Source organism: Oryctolagus cuniculus, chromosome 7, assembly GCF_964237555.1.
Source record: "Oryctolagus cuniculus chromosome 7, mOryCun1.1, whole genome shotgun sequence".
In the NCBI taxonomy this organism is placed as follows: domain Eukaryota; kingdom Metazoa; phylum Chordata; class Mammalia; order Lagomorpha; family Leporidae; genus Oryctolagus; species Oryctolagus cuniculus.
The window spans coordinates 23,606,748-23,625,998 of record NC_091438.1 but is presented as its reverse complement, the minus strand read 5'-3'; the positions used below and the strand labels follow the sequence as shown (position 1 = coordinate 23,625,998).

Here is a 19,251-nt window from a genome sequence, read left to right as displayed (position 1 = left end):
AAATGTGCTGCTCCTGCCCAGCGGGCCCAACCTGTAGGGGGCTGGCTTGACTTACTGGGATCCTCATCAGCCCTTGTGTTGCAGAAGAGAAAAATGAAGGATTGAATATAGTACTTGGTCTCATCCTTTCTGAGCCTCCACCCTTGCTGAAGCCTGGGTCTGTCTTTGCTTTAGGTGACCTCCTGACTGCGGGACGAAGGCAGGGAGCTTTTGACCGGAGTGTGTGTCTGTGGTGGAGGCACTGTTCCTTCCTCCCGTCCCCAGTAAATTTAGCATCTCTTCCCACATACCCCCTTGGCTTCTAGTCCTCTACAGGTCGTCCCTTGTGCCCTTCCGGCAGGGTTCACTGAAGTCTTGGTGCTGACCGAAGAAACAAGGGCTCTTGCCCAGGCTGTAACCTTAAATGGTATCTTCCTAAAAGAGGCGGGGATTGTAGAGGGTGGGAGTGTGTGTTGGGGTGCTAGGATTGGATAGCTGTAAGGTGGCAATAAGAAAGTGTAGCAGCAAGAAGGTGGGACTCCAGCATGGCCCTGGGGAAGGAAGAACAGCTTCTTTTCCCCTCCTAGTGGCCCAGATCCTTCTCTGAGTGCGAAGTGCTTCCTCCTTAGGGAGTGTGCGGTCAGCCTGGCTTCTGCTCAGCCCTCTTTTCAGATCTTGTTTCATCCTCTCTATCTAGGGAAAGCTCCAGCTGTGGCAGCATCACAACCAGACATACGGCAGTGGTGGGGAGGACAGGGAGGTCCACTGCAGCCATTGCAGCTTACCTGGGTCGCCTAGCACTGGTCACACTGGTCAGCCAGGACTGCTAGGTCCTGGTCCAGTTCTTTTTTTTTTTTTTTTTTTTTTTTTTTTTTTGACAGGCAGAGTAGACAGTGAGAGAGACAGAGAGAAAGGTCTTCCTTTTCCGTTGGTTCACCCCCCAATGGTCGCTGTGGCTGGCGCACCGTGCTGATCCAAAGCCAGGAGCCCAGGTGCTTCTCCTGGTCTTCCATGTGGGTGCAGGGCCCAAGGATTGGGCCATCCTCCACTGTACTCCCGGGCCACAGCAGAGAGCTGGACAGGAAGAGGAGCAACCGGGACAGAACCGGCGTCCCGACCAGGACTAGAACCCGGTGTGCCGGTGCTGCAGGCGGAGGATTAGCCTATTGAGCCGTGGCGCCAGCCGTGGTCCAGTTCTTTGATCACAAATCATGCTGCACTGAGGAGAGGTGTATGGGGCTTATCCCACCCATCTGAGTATTCAGTTCTGAGAACACAAAGGCAACAGAGCCAGAAGCATTTTCCTGAACACCCTCTCTGACTCACTTCAGCTCTGCTGCAGTACCTCCTGCAGGTGCTCTCCTTAGATACTCAGAAAACTCCTCACCCCTCTCCTGTAACTCTTTTCCCAGCCTGCCTTGCACAGGGGGTGCTGAGTACTCGGAAAAATCTCATCAAAACCTACTTAAGCATGAGGGAGGCCCAGGAGCCATCTGCTTCTTTCTCTTTTGCCACTTAGCAAATTCTGAAACCAATTCATTCGAGCAAACTCGCCTACTCCAGGACAGTGTCTCTGAGAACTAGCATTCGTTCCTGGGTTAGGAAGTTCACCGCCTGCAGAAACACTGGGTCCCCATAAAATCAGGTGCCTGAGGGGATGGTAGAGGGAGCTACTAGGATGAGACCTTGCAGGAGGATCTTTATAAGAAAATGTGTGACCTTCCACAAATGGCCTGTGTTTAATGTCCAAATCAATAAAGAGCCGTGTTAGTGAGAGTGGGGATTAATGGAGCCTAACGGCAGGTCTCCATACCCCCACACAAATTCAGGAGAATGCCTGTCCCTTTTCCCCAGTTGACTACCTCCTCACAAATGGGTGCTTTGGCTCAGTGGGGGGACTGAGGTGTATGCCCACTAACCACAGCAGGAGACTGCACACCACTGGCTCATCAAACAAGCCCACTGCATGCCAGAGGGGAGGTGCTAGACTTCTGGGGATGCTGCAATGAATAAGACACAGTTCCTACCCTTGAGGAGTTCAAGGACCGTCATGGAAAATCATCTGATGTACACTCAGCTTGGCAGGACCCACATGATCAACTCTGAACAAATTGTTCCCAGCTCCCACGCTGTCAGCAAAACTTCATTGTTCTTTATCATTTAATTTCTCCATGCATCAGTGACATACACAGGGCAATGATATTGCCGATGGACACCCAGGAAAGGGGACTGGGACAGTGGCTTCTCCATCAGGTCATATTGCAACTCGACAGTGGCTCCTGGGTCCCTTGATAGCCTAAGCCACTTTCATGGTCACAGTTAACAGGTTTCTCCAAGGGTAGTATGGCCTTGTCAACTTTGATTTTCATGCACTCTCATTTTAAAATAATATTGGATCATAGAATATTTAGGAAGTGGCATGTCATAAAATCAAAGATAAAGGCAGCAACCACTTACCCTGATGGCCTACAATTCAAAATTGGGAGCATGCTGAGAATAAGAGGCTGCAGAGGCAGCAAGAACAAGAACAACAATGTTGAGTAAATAAATCAAGCTCTGAAAGGATTTATGTGCAGTTCACAGCCAGGTAAGTGAAGGTCTGCAGTCGGGGCCCGAGGCCAAGCTTGCGCCAGGTCAGATGTACCTGGTGGAGCTGGGGTTCCTGGAGCGACTATGAAAATGACTGAGATGCTCAGTAAATGATCGTCCCTTTGCAAGAAGCAGGAGTTTCAAGTCAGTTGGCAAGGCTGCTGGCCTCCTTGGGAGAATTTCATGTGCCATTGCCCAGCCTCAGGAGTTGCTGGGCTCAGCTGCCATGCAGAGCGGTCCTAAGGACAGCGGGCTGCTCAGCAGGTGCAGGTGCGCTGACTGGGGGAGACAGCAGGCCCAGCAGGGACTTGAGAGAGAGCAACTGGCAAGAGTAGGGGATGCTTCTGAAGTATTTTATTATTTTTTAGATGGGCTGTTTGGCAAACAGACATCTTTGACCTTTTGCAGAAGGAAGAATGTTGGGGCCAGAAATCGTATGTTCTCATATATCACTGCTCTTGCTGGATCACAACAAGGGCATGAAGACAAAAATGAATGGCATCCCTTATGTTATACCTTAGGCTAAAAAGAGCATGATCCTCAGGTTTGAGGCAAGGTGCCATACATCAGCTTTGTGCAAGAGAACATGAAGAAAATGTTCTCTATTTGCACTGTCCAGGATCATAGCCACTAAGCCACATGTGGCCCCTGAACAATTAGAATGTGGCTGGTGTGGCAGAAGAGCTGAATGTTAGCAGCAGTTTAAATAGCCACATGTACAGCTCTGGGAATGATGCTCCTGTCAGCCTAGAAGCGCTGTCTCCTTCCCTTTATGTTCCTTCCCCACCCTCACCACCTCCTTGGCCCAAATCTAGAAAGATCTTGATTTTTTATTTTTGGGAGTAGCAGACAGAATCAGATATATCTGGGGTTGAATTCTGGCTCTGCCATTTAAACCATGGGACTTGGACACCTTACCTCTGAAAAGGATGTCGTAGAGTTCCTGGTTCACAGCTAGCACTCAGTAAATGGTCACTTTTATCACTGTTTTAATAAACTCCATGTATAGGTAATCGCAGAACACTTGTGCCTATAAAAAGAGAAGGGTTTCCTGCTGTTTATCTCAATCCCTGTAAAGAATGTACCATCCCCAGTGCCGAGCAGGCCTCTGCAGGTTAAAAGGCTTGGCTAATCACATCCTGGGATTTAAATCTGAGGAGAGAACTTTGGAGCAGATGAGACCTCACACCCAGAGCCCCAGATCCTCTGCAGGCTCTCCCAGCCCTCAAAGTTGTGGCTGGGGCTATAGCTTGGCCTGCTTCTCCTCGTGTCTTGCTACTCCTCAGCCTGCAACCTGCCGGCCTTGGGACCTTCTTTTTGCCCCATAACTGCTGGTGCTCTCGGATATACACAGCTTGTCGAAGAGCATTCACTCACTCCACAGACACTTGCTGCAGACCAGTATCTCATGCTGGACGTTTGGGATACAGAGACGCTAAAAACACAGTCCCTCCCTGGGAGGCTTACCACCTGAAGATTTTCTAATAGTGCGCTACATTTCAAATTGGAGGTCAGGGCAGGCTGCTCTGGAGAGAGATCAGGGGCCACTGTGCCATCCCTGAGGGTGGGAAGAGTTTATGGGTGATGGTGGGAGAGGCGGTGGCTCAGTTGAGTGCAGAAGCCCTGGGGATGCAGCCCTGTGCAGGAGAGGCTGGGGGATGGCAAGCATAGTGGGCTGGAGCTGCCCCAGGGAGGCCCAAGGGTGATCTCTCCATCTGGGGTGCCCCGGGATGAAAACAGTGCAGAGCCCTGGACAGGGCTTGGCTGCGCTATTCTCTAGCAGCTCTGCGGCTGGCTGTTCTCCAGGATGCCCTGCTATGGGCAGCCCAGGCCTTGGTGATGGTCTGGAATTCAGCTGCCGCACAGGCCTCCAAGGGTGGTGGGGGACACACGGCAGCCCTTCCTGGCCTGGAGAAAGAAGCATGGCTGGGTTTACAGAGAATCTCCACATCATCGTTCTGTTGTGTTCACCACAGCACTGGAGAATGGGGGTGGGGGACAAGGGGACATGCGAGGGTGAGTGTCTATCTGAAACCAGAGAAGTGAAGTGACTCATACGGCAGAGCGGAGCTGAGAACAGAGGCCCCTGGGAGCCTCAGGGATTCCCACCAAGACTCGGGGAGAGTTCCAGGTGATATTGTCTGCCTCTCACTTCTATCAGCTGGCTGTGTTCATTCCCTTTCTATTTTGGCCCAGCTTACCTAGAAAATGCTGCTAAATATACGGATGATGTCCTCAGGTGTGGGGAGCAACTGGGAGCAACTCGGACTGGACTGTTACTGGAATTAAGACTTATTCTATGCATCTGCTCTCCCACAATATGGCGCTGGGAGAGGAGGAACCAGCTTCTGCACAGCTGCCTCCAGTTCAACCAATAAACTGTAGGACCTGCTCCTGATTGGAGGAGAGCGGCGTGCTCGGTGTGTGGGTGGCGGAGTTGGGATTGGTGGAAGAGGACTATAAAAGAGGAGAGAGACAACATGCACCAGGAACATCTATCTGAAGGAACACCTGTGCAGCCCCCGAGAGAGCTGGCCCATGGTGTGCCGCTCCCCCGCGGAAGTGGGGGAAGTGGCAGGGGGAACCGCCCTTCCACGGAGGTGGAAGGGTCGGTAGCCAACCCGGGAAGAATCAGCAGCAAACCCGGGAAGGGCCGAGCAGACAAAAGAACAACGCAGGGTTCTGTGTCGTTCCTCCACGAAGAGGGGGAGCGACACTCAGGTATATTATTGATTTTGCTTTTGAAAACCTGAGTCTCCACTCAGTGTCCCTATTTCTCTTGTGGCCTGCAGGAAAGATGAAAACTCTCTGCTCTGCCACAGGAGTTAGAGGGTGGGAAGGTGCAGCTGTCTTATGAGCAGAGGCGGGGGTGGGGGTTATCACTTGGCATTAGTGGTCAGGAGGTCCTATTGTCAATGACAGGGGAACTTCAACTTGGTTTTGGTGTAAATATCCTAGTGGATTCATTTCTTTGGCTTCTATTTTTAATTAAAAATATTTATTTTTTATTTATTTGAAAGGCAGAGTTACAGAGAGAGAGAGAGAAAGAGAGAGAGAGATGCACTGGTCCACTCCCCAAATTGCTGCAACAACCTGGGTTTGGCCAGGCGGAACCTGGGAGCCCTGAGCTTCTTCTGGGTCTCCCACATGGGTACAAGGGCCCAAGGACTTGGGTCATCTTCTGCTGCTTTCCCAGGAGCATTAGCAGGGAGCTGGATTGGAAGTGGAGCAGCTGGGACTCAACCTCCGCCCATATTGGATGCCGGTGCTGCAGGCCCCAGGCTTTAACCCGCTGTGCCACAGCACCGGCCTCTCTTTGGCTTCTATTTAAAATACCAATCTCCTTGAAATGTCCAACTCATGAAGTCCTGTATACCTCAGAGAGGCCCTACAGGAGCATTGCTGATGGGACAGGGTAGGGGCAAGGGTGAGGGTTGGGTGGCCAAGAGTGAACCAGGATGGGTCTGCTGGCCTCCAGGTCTGGTGTCAGGAGTAAGGGGCTGGGTTTGCTGCCTCGTGGCCAGCCCCACCTGGAATTCCTCAGTTCCCGTGCTCTGCTGGTAGGCTCCACTAAGGGCCTTTGTCTTCCAAAGCCCATCATCAAGCAGTTAGCTCCTCCCCTGCAGCCACAGCGGCCACTTGCTGGGAGGAGCCCTGTTTGGGCCTGGGGCAATCTTAACGCCTCCCTTTACTTGGCAGCACCCAGGGGCCACAGACAAAGAGCTATTTGGTGTTCCTGTGGCTTTTGTAACTTTTCAGAACCCTTTCCCGCTCAGGCCTCAGTTTCTTTAGCTGTCAAGCTCGGGTTGTTCCTTGTGATCGCTGTCATGAAACCCTGCTTGTGTCTCAGGGTCCCTGTCCCTGGGTGGTGCAGTGGAAGTGTGCCAGCCACCAGGCCTCTTTTCCAACTGGGCTCTGCCACTTAAGAGCTTTGAGTCGGCCGGCGCCGTGGCTCAATAGGCTAATCCTCTGCCTGCGGCGCCGGCACACTGGGTTCTAGTCCCGGTCTGGGCACCAGATTCTGTCCCAGTTGCCCCTCTTCCAGGCCAGCTCTCTGCTGTGGCCTGGAGAGTGCAGTGGAGGATGGCGCAAGTGCTTGGGCCCTGCACCCCATGGGAGACCAGGATAAGTACCTAGCTCTTGCCTTCAGATCAGTGCGCTGCACCGGCTGCAGTGCACCGGCCGTGGCAGCCACTGGGGGGTGAACCAATGGCAAAGGAAGACCCTTCTCGCTCTCTCACTGTCCACTCTGCCTGTCCAAAAAAAAAAAAAAAAAAAAAAAGAACTTTGAGTCTTGGGCCACTCTATGTTTCTATTTCACTTTCCTATCTATAAAATGGGATAATAATACCTGGCCAAGCTAGTCTGCACATGGTTACAGGAAGCATCCCACGAGGTAACATATGGCAAAGTTACCTATAGGTAAGGGGTATTGTTATCGCAACTGGAAAATAGAATTTGGCCCCGCCCTCATCAGCAGCATCTCCGACGTCACAAGCCCTCTTTTATGGGGTGTCTTTGGCCATAATGGACTCAATTCTGAGGAGGCGGGGCGGTAGGTATCTGACCTCTTCCGTCCTTTTGATCGCCCTGGTGGTGTAACCCGAGTCATATAGGAAGGTGGGCTTCAGCAAAACTGGCTGTTTCTCTCACCTCCGCCTCCCCACCCCCACCTCCCATGAAACCCATGCTCAGAGACGCCCCGCTGCTGGAGCTTCTGCGCTCACCCCTCATCTCCCGCAACGAAAGCGCCCGACCCTATCTCCTGGCCTCTGGGGGCAGTTCACGGGCCTGGCCAGGCAGAGGGCGACGAGGCTGATGCGCTAACGGCCTCGGGGAATCCTGAACAGCAGACGTGCGGACTTAGGGTGACTTGCCCCGCGGCGCGTTCTGGTCCCGAAACCCGCACCTGCTTGGTTCCTTTCCCTGCCGGGCGCGGCGGCTTTGGCAGTCCTCCTTTTTCCGCCAGCCAGGTTGTGGGCGAATTAGACCTCCCAGCCTCACGGGGCTGCTGTGCGGCTGCGGCGACGTCGGCTGCTGAGGCGCTGCGGAGGCGACGAGGGCTCCGGAGGCGGCGCCATGTGAGTCCCGATCCGGGCCGGGGCTGAGGCCGCGGCGGGAGGTTACCGTATTTATCGAGGCCAGTGCTGGACCCTTGAGGGCGGGTCACTGCGGGCGCGCTACCGTATTTGCCGCTCCGCGCAGATCCTTTCCAGGAGTGGTAGCGCCGACACTTAATTACGTATTTATCCCGGGTCTCGTGTTTCCGTGTGTGTTGGGGTGGGGGTGGGGGGGCGACGGGGGCGGGGTGGGATGCTGCTGGCGCGGGGGTGGGGGTGTTGCATTTATTCCCTTAGGGAGCCAGGTCTTGCAGCGTGGTGGGGTGGGGTGCCGCAGTTGGGTGTCGGTCTACGTATTTTCGTGGGGGTGTGTTTGCGATGCAGTTTTTACCATATTTCTCTAGGGTCGCTCCTGCCCTGAGAGTTGGCAGGGTTGTGCGCGGGGGGGTTCGGGTGGGGTGGGGTCAGACGTCCTTTCAATTCATACAGCTTTTGGATAACCTTGCGGGAGGCCTGTTGTCTTTATGCGGGCGGGGGGAGAGGGGCTTGGGCGTCGCTGCGGGAGAGGTACCGTATTTGCGTTGGGCAGCGCGGATTCTGGAGGAAAGAGCCACCCCTGGACCCAGGAGGAGCAGGGGCAGCAGCCGCGGGTGTGAGTGTGGCACGGGATGGAGGAACTTGGTAGAGAGATGGAGGCTGTGGCTTTGGACCCTCTTGGCGAGTGGGCGGGTCCTCATTTAGGGGTACGGCTGGGGAGAATGGAGAAGCTGCCTAGTGACAGGGCCAGGCCAAGATTGGCCAAAGGGACTTTGATGGTCTGTCTTTGCAAATATCATTGCGGCTGCTCAGGGAGACTTGTGGGTGGGCATCTATTACAGTGGTACTTGTCCTCCCTCCCTAGGTTGTCTGCTTCACCCTGGCCTGAGGGTAGGGGGAGAAGAAAAGGGGAGTGTCTCAGAGACCCCCACTCTGCAGATTGATTGACTGAGGTTGGAGGTGTGGAGGAGGCTGGAGGTCCAGTGGAACAGCCAGCAAGCTTCCCTGCTTGGGTGGCAGGCTGGGTGAAGGTGGGGGAATGGCTGGAGCCCTCCTCACTGCCCCGTAGGAGCCTCTTTCCCTTAAAGGGGTATGGGGATGGTGGCCCTCCAGGAGCAGCAGTCCTTTGGGAGTGGGTGGCTCTGTGATGGCTGTTGCTGGTGGTCTCAAGTGTGTGTGTGTGTGTGTGTGTGTTGAGGGGTGTTTAGTTGTGAGCAGCCAGTATACTGGGTGGTGAGTCAGGAGACAGGGCTTAGTTCTGGTCATTTGCTATGTGACCTTGGGCAAATATGCTGACCTCACCGAGCCTCAGTGTCCTCATCTAATACAGTGGGTCCCCTGCTCTGCCCTTTTTTTATTTTATTTTTTTATTTTTATTTTTTGATAGGCAGAGTGGACTGTGAGAGAGAGAGAGAGAGACAGAGAGAAAGATCTTCCTTTTTCTGTTGGTTCACCCCGCAATGGCCGCTGTGGCTGGTGCGCTGTGGCCGGTGCACCATGCTGATCCGATGGCAGGAGCCAGGTGCTTCTCCTGGTCTCCCATGGGGTGCAGGGCCCAAGCACTTGGGCCATCCTCCACTGCACTCCTGGGCCATCTGCTCTGCCCTTTCTCTCAGGGCTGTTGTGAGGACACTGGGAGGCCATTTCAGGGGGCCCTGGGTTCCCCCAGGGAAGGAGTGCTCTTTGAGAACCAGAGTGAGAAGAACAGGCGCTGGGGGATGTTTGCTGAGCACTGTGTGTGTTGCTTTACCCTGGGCCAGTCTGTGTGTAGGATCACCAAAGGAACCAGGCTCCCGGACCCCAGGGAGCCCACACTCTGGTTCAGTGATTTGCAGTGCTTTTAAATGCATTCCTCATTTTGAAAACAAAGAGCTGCTGCCTTTAATGTTTAACCGAGGACACTTTCAAGTTTATAAGGTTTTGGCTTTGTTTCTTGTTTTAAGCTTTGCAGAAATTATCTTTAAACCACAGGTGATCCTACCCTTCACTCCAGGTTTGGGGTGTGCTGCCCTAGCCCTCTCCTTGAGGATCTGGCTGGAGAGAGAAGACAAATTCAGTGAAGGCTAACAAAATACTAGGAGCCTCTGAATATTCCCCATCAGCATTTATTCTATGCCCTTTGTCTGGAAGGAACAGAGCTCGGAGCTGGGGTTAAAGAAGGCAACTCTGCCGGGGGTGGGTTGGGGAGACAGGTGGTGCGACTGGTCTTCATGGCTTGTAATGAGTGATGGTCACAGGGTTGGGCCACATGGCTCAAGAAGGGGTGGGAGGGGTCAGGGAAGGCTCCTAGGAGGGAGTGGCACTTGAGCTTGGAAGGAAGGGGACTTTGATCCAGGGGTAGAGCAAGAAAGAAGGGCAGCAGTTCCCAGCAGGGTAGCTTTGGCTTGGACAAAACTACAAGGGTGGAGAATGCTGGAGGTTGTGGGCTGGGTTGACTCTCCCGCTCCTACTCACTGACCCTTCTCTCTGCTTGTTTCCCCCAGGGGCTGGTGATTGCAGCCGGAAGTGCCCATGACCGAGTTGGCGTCCTCCGGGGGCAGGTCCCCTGCGGGGGACGGGGAGGAAGGTCTAGGAGACGAGCGAGGCCTGGTCATCCACCATCCCGCGGAGGAGCAGTCCCACCGTTGTCCGCTGTGCGGCCAGACGTTCTCCCAGCAGCCCAGCCTGGTGCGGCACCAAAAGGCGCACGCTGGGGCAGGCCGCTCGGCCGCCTTCGTGTGCCCCGAGTGCGGCAAGGCCTTCAGCGTCAAGCACAACCTCGAGGTGCACCAGCGCACGCACACCGGGGAGCGCCCCTTCCCCTGCCCCGAATGCGGCCGCTGCTTCAGCCTCAAGCAGAACCTGCTCACGCACCAACGCATCCACAGCGGCGAGAAGCCGCACCAGTGCGCGCAGTGTGGCCGCTGCTTCCGCGAGCCGCGCTTTCTGCTCAACCACCAGCGCACGCATGCTCGTATGCCCGCGCCGCACCCGCGCCGCCCAGGCGTCTTCGGGGAGCGCCGGCCTTTCTTCTGCTCTCGCTGCGGCAAGAGCTTTGCGCGCGAGGGCTCGCTCAAGACCCACCAGCGCAGTCACGGCCATCTGCCCGAGGGCCAGGCTGCCCATTTAGGCCGCGTGCTATGAAGCGCCCGGGGCCTGCCTCAGCGGGCTGCTTCCTGCCCGGGAGCTGCATCCTGGATCCCTGGAGGTGTCGATGGGCTATGGTCCCCGCCCTGGAAGGGATCACAGGGGAGGTGAAAGACTGGCTTGGGATCTTCAAGGACCTGGGACCACCTGCTTCCGTTCCTGCCCCAGGACCCTGTGGCTCTCTGCACACAGCTGCTTTGGGTCCCTGCCTTGGTTTCCCTCCTCAGGCTTGTCCTGCCTAAGGCATGTGAGCCTGTGCAGGCTAGCCAGAGCCCCTCTCAGGCTTGGCAGGTGGTGGTGGTGGGGGGAGGCTTACCGGATGTGGAGATCTCTTTATGACTAGCTGCTTAAGGATCTTCGTTCTCAGAATGTCACAGTTGAAAGCGACTTGGAGAGGCTGCTTTGTGTAATCCCCCGGCCCACCCTCAACCTCCAGGCTATCCTGGCTCCTGCATTCATTCTCTGGTGTCCTTGAGAAGTCATTTCACTCCATGTCTCGGTTTGCTCGTCTGTAAGTTGGGGTTGAAGATGAGGGACCTCTCCTTCTTGGGACCGTGTGTGTGATTGTAATTCCCATTACAAGGGAGCGTGATGTCACTGGAACAAAACGCACTTGCTGACCCCCCCCCCCCCCGCGGGCCACATGCTGTGCTGAGCTTGGCTCTTGGCAGAGATGAGGACTCCGGATGACCACACACAAGGGATCTGGGCCATAGTAAGGGGACAACCTGTAGACTGCTCCAGGTTGAGAAGGTGAGCCGCTTCTCGCAGGAGTTTAGTTCAATGGCTTTAAGCTGCTCCTGGGGACAAAAGGAGCAGGCATGTGAAAGGATGCTTTGGGGGAGGGGGGTGCCAAGAAGGATTTTGTGGCTAGTGGGAGGGACATTTGAGGTCTTTAATGAGGAGCACATGGTGGCCTCAGCCTGGGCTTTACAGGGACTGAGAGACTTGTGAGGGCAGATAGAAGGGCAGGAGCCTTGGCAGGCTTGGGGTCATCCCAGTGAGAGCCTACAGCCCCCCCTCCCCCCACAGGCTTTGTTAGGGTCCCGCAGTGACAAAGAGAAAGCCAGGCTTCCCCTGGGGCCTCTGATTGCAAGCTGGTGCTCCGAGGTGCAGGCTGCTTCAGCCATTTGGCAGACAGGGAACATGGAGGCTTGCCCAAATCCATCAGTGCCCGGTGATCTGATAGGTGTGGCCTGGGTTTTGTTTTGGATTCCCAACTCTAAGACTGCAGGTTGGGTGTTAAAAGAATGAAAAAAGGACGTGGGAGGATTTGGTCCTGTAACCAGGGAGCCTGTGATAGGAGCCCCAGGTGAGGTCTGTCCCTGGGTGGTATGGATGCCTAAAGGGGACGTGGTGTCTCTGCTAGTGTTCTTGGGAGGGAGGAAGTTGGGCACTGAGAGGACTTGCAGTCTTAGCCTAGCTCCTGCCCAGTCCTGGAGACCCGTCTCTCCCCTCTGCCCCTACCCTTTCCTGGCTGCTGTGCTGCTCCTCGGAGTTGTCCCTGACTTGCTGCCCTAGGAGACTTTTACAATGTGGACTAATGCTTGATGGTGGAGAATCTGAGGTTAAACGGGGACCTGGGTCATCTGGAGCTGGACACCAAAATGCCCTGAGCCCAATTAATATCATCTGTAAATGGTGCTAATAATCCTTGCAGTGCTTGCTAGCAGCTAAGGGGACTCACTCAGAGCCTGGACAGATTTAGGCGGGGCCAGCTGAGTGCTCCTTCCTAGCTTGAGGGGTGGCACTACACCTGTCCCTCGTCTCTTCTGTCTCTGAACAGATGCATGGTGGGGTGGACCTTGGGACCCAGAACGTACAGGCACATCTGGCACAGACTGGAACTGGGGTCCCCTGGGAGCCTGTCTGGAGCTGCTTCCTGGCGTGAGGACGCATCCCCTAAGAAGACCTACCTCAGGAGGTGCCCTGCAGGGACCTATAGAAGTGACTGGATGGAGCTCAGAAATGGAGGCAGTCTCTGAACCCCAGGGCTGCGGGGAGTCGCAGCCAGAGCATACCTCCACCTGGCTGCTTGGGGGTGGACTTCAGCTCCTGTGTGGCTGCAGGGGCTGTGGTGTGGAGAACTGGCTTCTCTGCTCCTGCCTGGTCCACCACTTGGCTGAAGTTCGGAGGGAGGAAGTGACTGGCCTGAGGTAACACAGCAGGTCATTGCAGCTCTGGCTCTTCCTGAGATATGCATGACACCCTACGGGCTGCTCTTTTCTGAGCAGTGGTTCTTAACCCCTGGGGTCATGCAGCCCCTTAAGAATCTGACCAAGGCCGTGGACCTTCTCCCGGGGAAAGCACACAGGCCCACGTAGACTCAGCCATGCCCTGAACTTTCAGGAGTCCCTGGATTTCCTGAATGAAACCCATCCGTGGACTCCAGGGGCTGAGAGCCTCAGCCCTGGGGGCTTACCCTGCTGCTCTTTCCTTAGCTGCCAATCACAGAGCCCTGGGTTGAGGCCACTGTACAAGTTAGTGTTTCTCTCCTGGACAAGTCTCCTGTCCTTGGTCAGGAATAAACAATCCTGGCAAGAGAACCTTTTTATTAAGCTGCTCTACAAGACTTTAAATGTATCAGGTTTCTGCAATCTGACTTCCTTTCTCCAGTCCTTGTTGGGGGGTCCCCCTACCCCAGGCTGCTTTGCTCTCCTGGTTTGGTCTTTTGTTCTGCCTAAGTGGCTGGCTGTTGGTTTTCACAGTGGCACCCTGTGCTCCTGGCCTGGGCTCAGATTCCACTGTGAGGTCTCCAGGGAAGCTGGACTGCTGTGGACGGTAGTGAAAACATGAGTTTGGTGTGAGTCTACCCTGGGGAGAAAAAAATCCTGCTTCTCTCAGTCATAGCCAGAGAGCAGTGCCTCCTGCCTGACCAGGTGGTCAGCCCCAGGAAGCTATCATGTGGGGGAAGGCTGGTGAAGAAGAGGAGAGAGTAGCACTCCTGGTGTCTGTGGTCTTGCAAAAAGAGAAACCTGTGGAAGAGCTGTGTGTGTGCTCCTTGAGTGCAAGCAGAGGGGCGAGTCCCAGACTGGCAGCAGGGTAAGGCCTTCTACCTTCACATCTGAGCAGGGCAGCCCACAAGTGCACACCTGCCTCCCCAGAATGAGCTGCCTGTCCGAAGAGGCAGAGCTGCCCAGGGATGGGAGGGAAACCTGTGGATCCCTGCTCCGGGTTCTTGTTTGTCCTGTATCCCAATGCAGTTTGCCTCAGAGATTCTTGCTGACCACCTGCCATATACCCTGGGGTAACAGAACATTCTGAGGGGTGATCAGAGAAAGAAAAGACACTCTATACCCCACAAGCTTCCACTCTGGCTCCCTCCTTGGCCAGGCCAGAGGAAACCTCTACACACCCTTCTCTGCTTTGTTCAGCTTGTCTCCTCCCTGCCTGTAACTGTGCTGTGCTCGTTCTACCTCTGTGCCTTCCCCTGTATCGCTCTAAAATGTTTCCCTCCACCCTCCCCCAACTAATCCTTTCTTATCCACCAGGGCCTGGCTTCTGAAAGCACCCAGCCCATGTTCCTCCCTCTGTCTCACTGTCAGTGGAACGTGCTGTCTTCTGTAAGCTCCGGTTGCCTGTGGGTGTATGTGTGTGTGTTTGTCTTGAGTCCCCAACTAGACTGTGAGCTCCCTGAGGCCAAGGGACTGTGTCATTTCTTCTTGAACCCCAACTGGGTCTAGCACAGGGCTGGGCTCATAACTCTCAGGAAACACTTGTCTACTTAATGATGAGTCAAATGCTGGAGGTCATGTGTGGGGGGTGGGTGGGAGGTGTACAGGGGGAAAGCACTGGGGATTAGCTAGCTCTGGACTGGCTGGCTCCCCTGGATTGATAATGGACACCAGAGGCCTCAGGTTCTCCAGTACTTGGGGCAGTGGGAGTAGGAGGGACCCCCATGGCTACACAGGCATAAACATATTATTGTCCAGGCTGGATGTTTCTGGAGGTGATTGAAACCTGCTGGAACTGACCAAGTAGAATAAATGTTCTCTTGACATTCATTGGTGTGAGTGTGGTCACTGGGGGCGGAGCTGGGAGCAGGGTGGGGGCTTCCACCTCAGCCTCCATCACTTGTTTTGAGGATTTTTGTTCAAGGGAAGGTGGCGGCCACACCAGAAGCCACAGCAGTGAGCTAAGGCAGGCTTCCTGCATTGGATTTGGGGCTCCTGCATTCATACTGCAGCCACAGCTGCTTGTTCAGTCCAGCACAGTGAGGCCAACCAGACCTCCATGGGAGCTTCAGTGTGATCGCATTGCCCCTTGAGAGGTGGGCCAGGGTCCCTGGCCCCCAGTGCTGGTCCATTTGGAACAAGAGGGCCTGGATCAGTCACACCTCTCCTATGATTGTGGTTTTCTTACCTATGGCATGGGGAAAACAGTATCTGCCCCTCTGCCTCACGGGGTGGCAAGAATCTAGTGAGCGTTTGAGTAAGTGGTGCTGATGCCAAGCAATGCAGAGGCTTTCCCGTCAGCACCATGGGCTGCTTCTCAGAGCCACCAGCCCATTCACCTCGCCCCATAGCCTGCGAGCCTTCTCCAGCAGGAGGTGCTGTGCAGTGGCTTTGTGTCAGGTCCACCTGCCACCATGACCATGGCCTTGGGTATGTATGCTCCCCCCTGTTGATTGGGACGTCCAGGATCCAGTCCTGGCCAAGGCTCACTCCAGCACCCTCATCTCATGCCTGGCTCTCCTGCCAGGATTTGAGGCTGCAGTCATTGCCTCTGTCAGCCAAGGAGGGTCCTGAATGGTAGTAAATCAAGGATGGCGCCTTTCAAACCTGGCTCTGCTGGGGACAGTGATGCTGGTGTCTGTCACAAAGGGCAGTCACTGGCTCCTGGGACTGAGAAGTGCAGCAACTTGCAGGTGACAAGAGCCCAGCCCTGCTCCTGCTCTGCTCTGCTCAGCTCTCACAGCAGGGGAAGCAGTGGCAGCAGTGGCAGCAGCTCAGTCCTTTTCCTCCCCGGTTCCATTATTTTCATTCATGACTCTGAAACGTGGCCTCTTGTTGGCCAGAATGGGCCACTGCCTGTGTTCTGGCCAGTTGCAGGGGTCAGGAGCACAGTGTTCTGACACAGTTTGGTCACATGACGGCTGCCAAGGGGCTCAGTTCCTCTTGGTCTGGCATTGAGGGAGGAACTGTTCACCAGAGGAAAACCAGAGGTGAGAAGACAGGTGGGGGTGGATGCCAGGTGGAGACCAACGCTCTTGCAACAGAGGAGGTGCTGTCTGGACTGACAGTGTTGGGGCCACCCGGGAGCTTGTCATCAATGCAGTTACAAGCCCTCTCGGACTCCAGGCAGAAGGTATATCAAAATTATTTTAAAAAATTATTTATTTTTTAAAGATGTATTCATTTATTTGGAAGGTAGAACTACAGAGAGACAGAGGCAGAGACAGAAAGGTCTTCCATCTACTGGTTCACTCACACAGCCAGAGCTGCCTGCACTGATCCAAAGCCAGAAGCCAGGAGCCAGGAGCTTCTTCTGGGTCTCCCACACAGGTGCGGGGGCCCAAGGACTTGGGCCATCTTCTACTGCTTTCCCAGGCCATAGCAGAGAGCTGGATGGGAAGAGCAGCAGCCGGGACCATATGGCACTGCAGGCAGTGGATTTACCTGTTATGCCACAGCGCCAGCCCTTCAAAAAATTTTAAGTTACATTTATTTTTAGAGGCAGAGAGAATGAGAAACAGACACATAGGGAAAAGATCTCCATCAACTGGTTCAGTCCCAATTCTCAGGAGCTGAGAACTCCATCTAGGTCTCCCATGTGGGTGGCAGGAACCCAACTACTTGAGCTGTCTCCACCGCCTTCCAATGTGTGTGGATTAGCAGGAAGTGGTGTTGGAACTGGAACCCAGACTCTAACATGGTATGTGGGTGTCCCAACCAGTGTCAAATGCCCCCCCCCCCAGCCTCCAGAAACCACTTTAGCAGGAACCCATGCAGTTATCTAAGCCGTTGCACTGAGAAGCTTGGCTTCGCAGCCCTTGCCCGCCTCTCTTTCAGGAGGGCTGTTTGGTTCACACAACCCATTGGCCCTACTGCCTCAAGTGAAGAATGAAATGGGGTTCTTCTCTCAGGCAAGCTTGTGGGGTGCAGACACAAGAGGCTCCTAGGGACCCAGAGAACAGCCATGGCCATCCCTGTTCCCTGGGACTGGAGCGCACATTCCGGGGGCCCATCCCATCCTTTAGCGTTCACTGGAGTCGGGAACACAGCACAGCACAGCAGGTAAGGGCCAGGTCTGGGCAAGCAGGCGTGGCTCAGGGGGAACAGCTCCTCCACTCTCTGTCTCCGCCCCCTAGGACCTCCTGAGCTTCAATCTCTGGGTCCTAGTCCTAGAATGCGAGGACATCGGCTTTGCTCTTAGTGCTCTGCCCCCTCCGGCCCTACTGTCACCCCCACATCCGTTTTCCAGCTGTTAGCAGCTGTTGATGCTAATGGCTCCCAGCTGCCTAGCCTGGGCACTATCCCCAGCCTCCCTCCCCCCTCCCAGTGCTCTGGGTCAGGAGCTCTGCCGTGCAGCTTGGGTTTACAGCTTCCCCCATGGGACCAGACTGAGGCTGGGCGCCAGCTCAGACCGCATTGCCGGCTTCTTTCCCCTACCCTTTGCTGATTGCTCTTTCACCCCGGGGCCTTTCCCAACAATCCTTATTCCCCAAACAAGAAGCTTCGTCTCAGGCCCCACCTCCAGGATCCTGCCCTCTCCCCCCACCACACAGCTTCCCTGCAGCCAGGGCAATGCTCTTTGGAGAAGACAGGCTCATCAGAAGAGGCCATGGCCTAGCATCTTCCTCTGGCAGCTCTGGATGACGCTGGTTCCTCACTGGCCCTGGTGATGGACGGCCGATAGGCTCGTCATGGGCTGCAGGTAACTGCTCCGTTGCAAGAGCCTAGGCCAGAGGACATCAGTACTGGCATGCTCTCCTCTCACCAGCTGCACTGGAGCCACTCTGGACTGGAGACCAGGGGAAGAGTCTAGATTGTAGATCAAGGGGTTGCAGGTCTAGTCTGGCTGTGTGGCTTTAGCCAAGTTCCTCTGCATTTTGAGCCTGTTTCCAATATGTGAAATGAATGGGGTAGACTAGCTGGTCATTGAGGTGCCTGTCAGGTGCTTTCCTGACTGCCTGTGTGGAGCTGTTTTGGGTGTTGAAGAAGAGAGGCCCATGTAGGCCTAGAGATGGGCTGGCTCTCAGGCCTCTCGGGATGTAGGAAGGCCCCGGGGCCAGGGCTTCTCCTCCCTGGGTCTCATCACAATCCCATGACTCAGCCTCTGCTCCTTCCTACAGCTGCCACTGTCTGTGCTGCAGCAGATGCCTGATGAACTGAAACTGTCTTTTTTTTTAAGCAGAAGAACTGCAGTTGCTGGCAGTTTCTAGCAGCAGCCACAGAAAGTCACCTTGGAGCAGATCTTCTTTGTTTCTGGAAGTTCATGGCTCCTTTCAGTTAAACCCATGCAAAACTAGGAATATCCACTCCTATTTTTGAATTAGCCTTGGACTCAGGAAGTGTTTCACATGCAGACCAGCATGTTGCCTGTCCTGTCTCATGATGACCATTGTCGACAGGCCAATACAAGGCGCAGCAGCTGGGGACAGGGACCTATGGGATGTAGGAAGGACCTGCAGTTCTCTCACTGGTGAGGGGCCAGGCAGGACCCCCAAGACTGGGTGTGAAGCATATGGGTCCCACAGAAGCTTTGTTTATGGGAGTAACGGAACTGTGCCCCTGTGTGCAGTAAGAGAGGCTCTGGGAAGGGTGACCTGGTGCTGCATGAGGGGTCCTGAGTGATGCAGGAGGCTGGTGGACAGAGGAAACGAGCAGCCGCCACTGTGCACCGGCACTGCCAGCACATACTGGAGGAGGAAGTGTGCTTCTGGGGCAAGAACAGGCTACACACAGATCAGGAATTTAGGAGGGGCTCAGTCTATTTGTTCATGAAAAGAAACATGTTTCGGGCTGGCGAGGTGGACACATTGGCCATGGCTTTTCCCACCTCCCACTTGCGCTTCCTCATGGGTTCAGTCTGCTGCCTCATGACCAGTGCTTGTTATTTTTCCTTTTTGCCACTGAGCTTGACATTGTCAAGGATCAGAACAGGCTGTATCCCAAGATATAGCACCTTGGTATCTGAGAAAATGGCAGAACCTGGAAGGTTGCTTTCGTCTTCCCTTAGCCTTTCTCTGACCTTCCTTTACAGTAGGTCATATGACCCTTACTCTGGAGGTGCCATCCCTCAACCTAGAGGAAGGGAAGCTTACACAGAGACTCCCTCTATATGCCTTGCTAATTCCCGTTAGGTCATGCCTCTTTGTCCTCCAATTATACTTCTGCAAATATGTCCAAAAAATAGTTTTCCTTCTTTCTTGCCTCTTCATTTCCAAAGGCTCCTTTCACATAAATCTTGTAGTAAATAAATTTGCAAGTTTTTCCCTGTGAATCTGCCTTCTGTTATG

General features: G+C 54.7%; 1 protein-coding gene and 1 long non-coding RNA gene across 8 annotated transcripts in view; both read left to right on the top strand.

Annotated features, from left to right (window-relative positions):
• LOC100344022 (gastrula zinc finger protein XlCGF7.1) overlaps nt 1-14,807 on the top strand; it is a 37,193-nt gene extending 22,386 nt beyond the window's left edge. Inside the window, exons 1-3 of one of the 7 annotated variants that reach the window (XR_007915990.2) lie at nt 7,112-7,649; nt 10,148-11,037; nt 12,577-14,805. Coding sequence is in view for 6 of the 7 variants with exons in the window: in XM_051837010.2 (XP_051692970.2) it covers nt 10,176-10,787 (612 nt within the window). In the remaining variant the exon portion in view is untranslated. Of the gene's footprint in view, nt 1-7,111; nt 7,811-8,154; nt 8,696-10,147 lie in introns of those variants that run through there. The other 6 variants (XM_051837007.2, XM_017338463.3, XM_051837009.2 and 3 more) reach the window with 6 other exon arrangements.
• Nucleotides 14,808-15,720: 913 nt separating this feature from the next.
• The window catches only part of LOC138850385 (uncharacterized), a 28,045-nt gene continuing 24,514 nt past the window's right edge, over nt 15,721-19,251 (top strand). Inside the window, exon 1 of the long non-coding RNA XR_011390091.1 lies at nt 15,721-16,097. This is a non-coding gene — a long non-coding RNA (uncharacterized lncRNA). The remainder of the gene's footprint in view (nt 16,098-19,251) is intronic.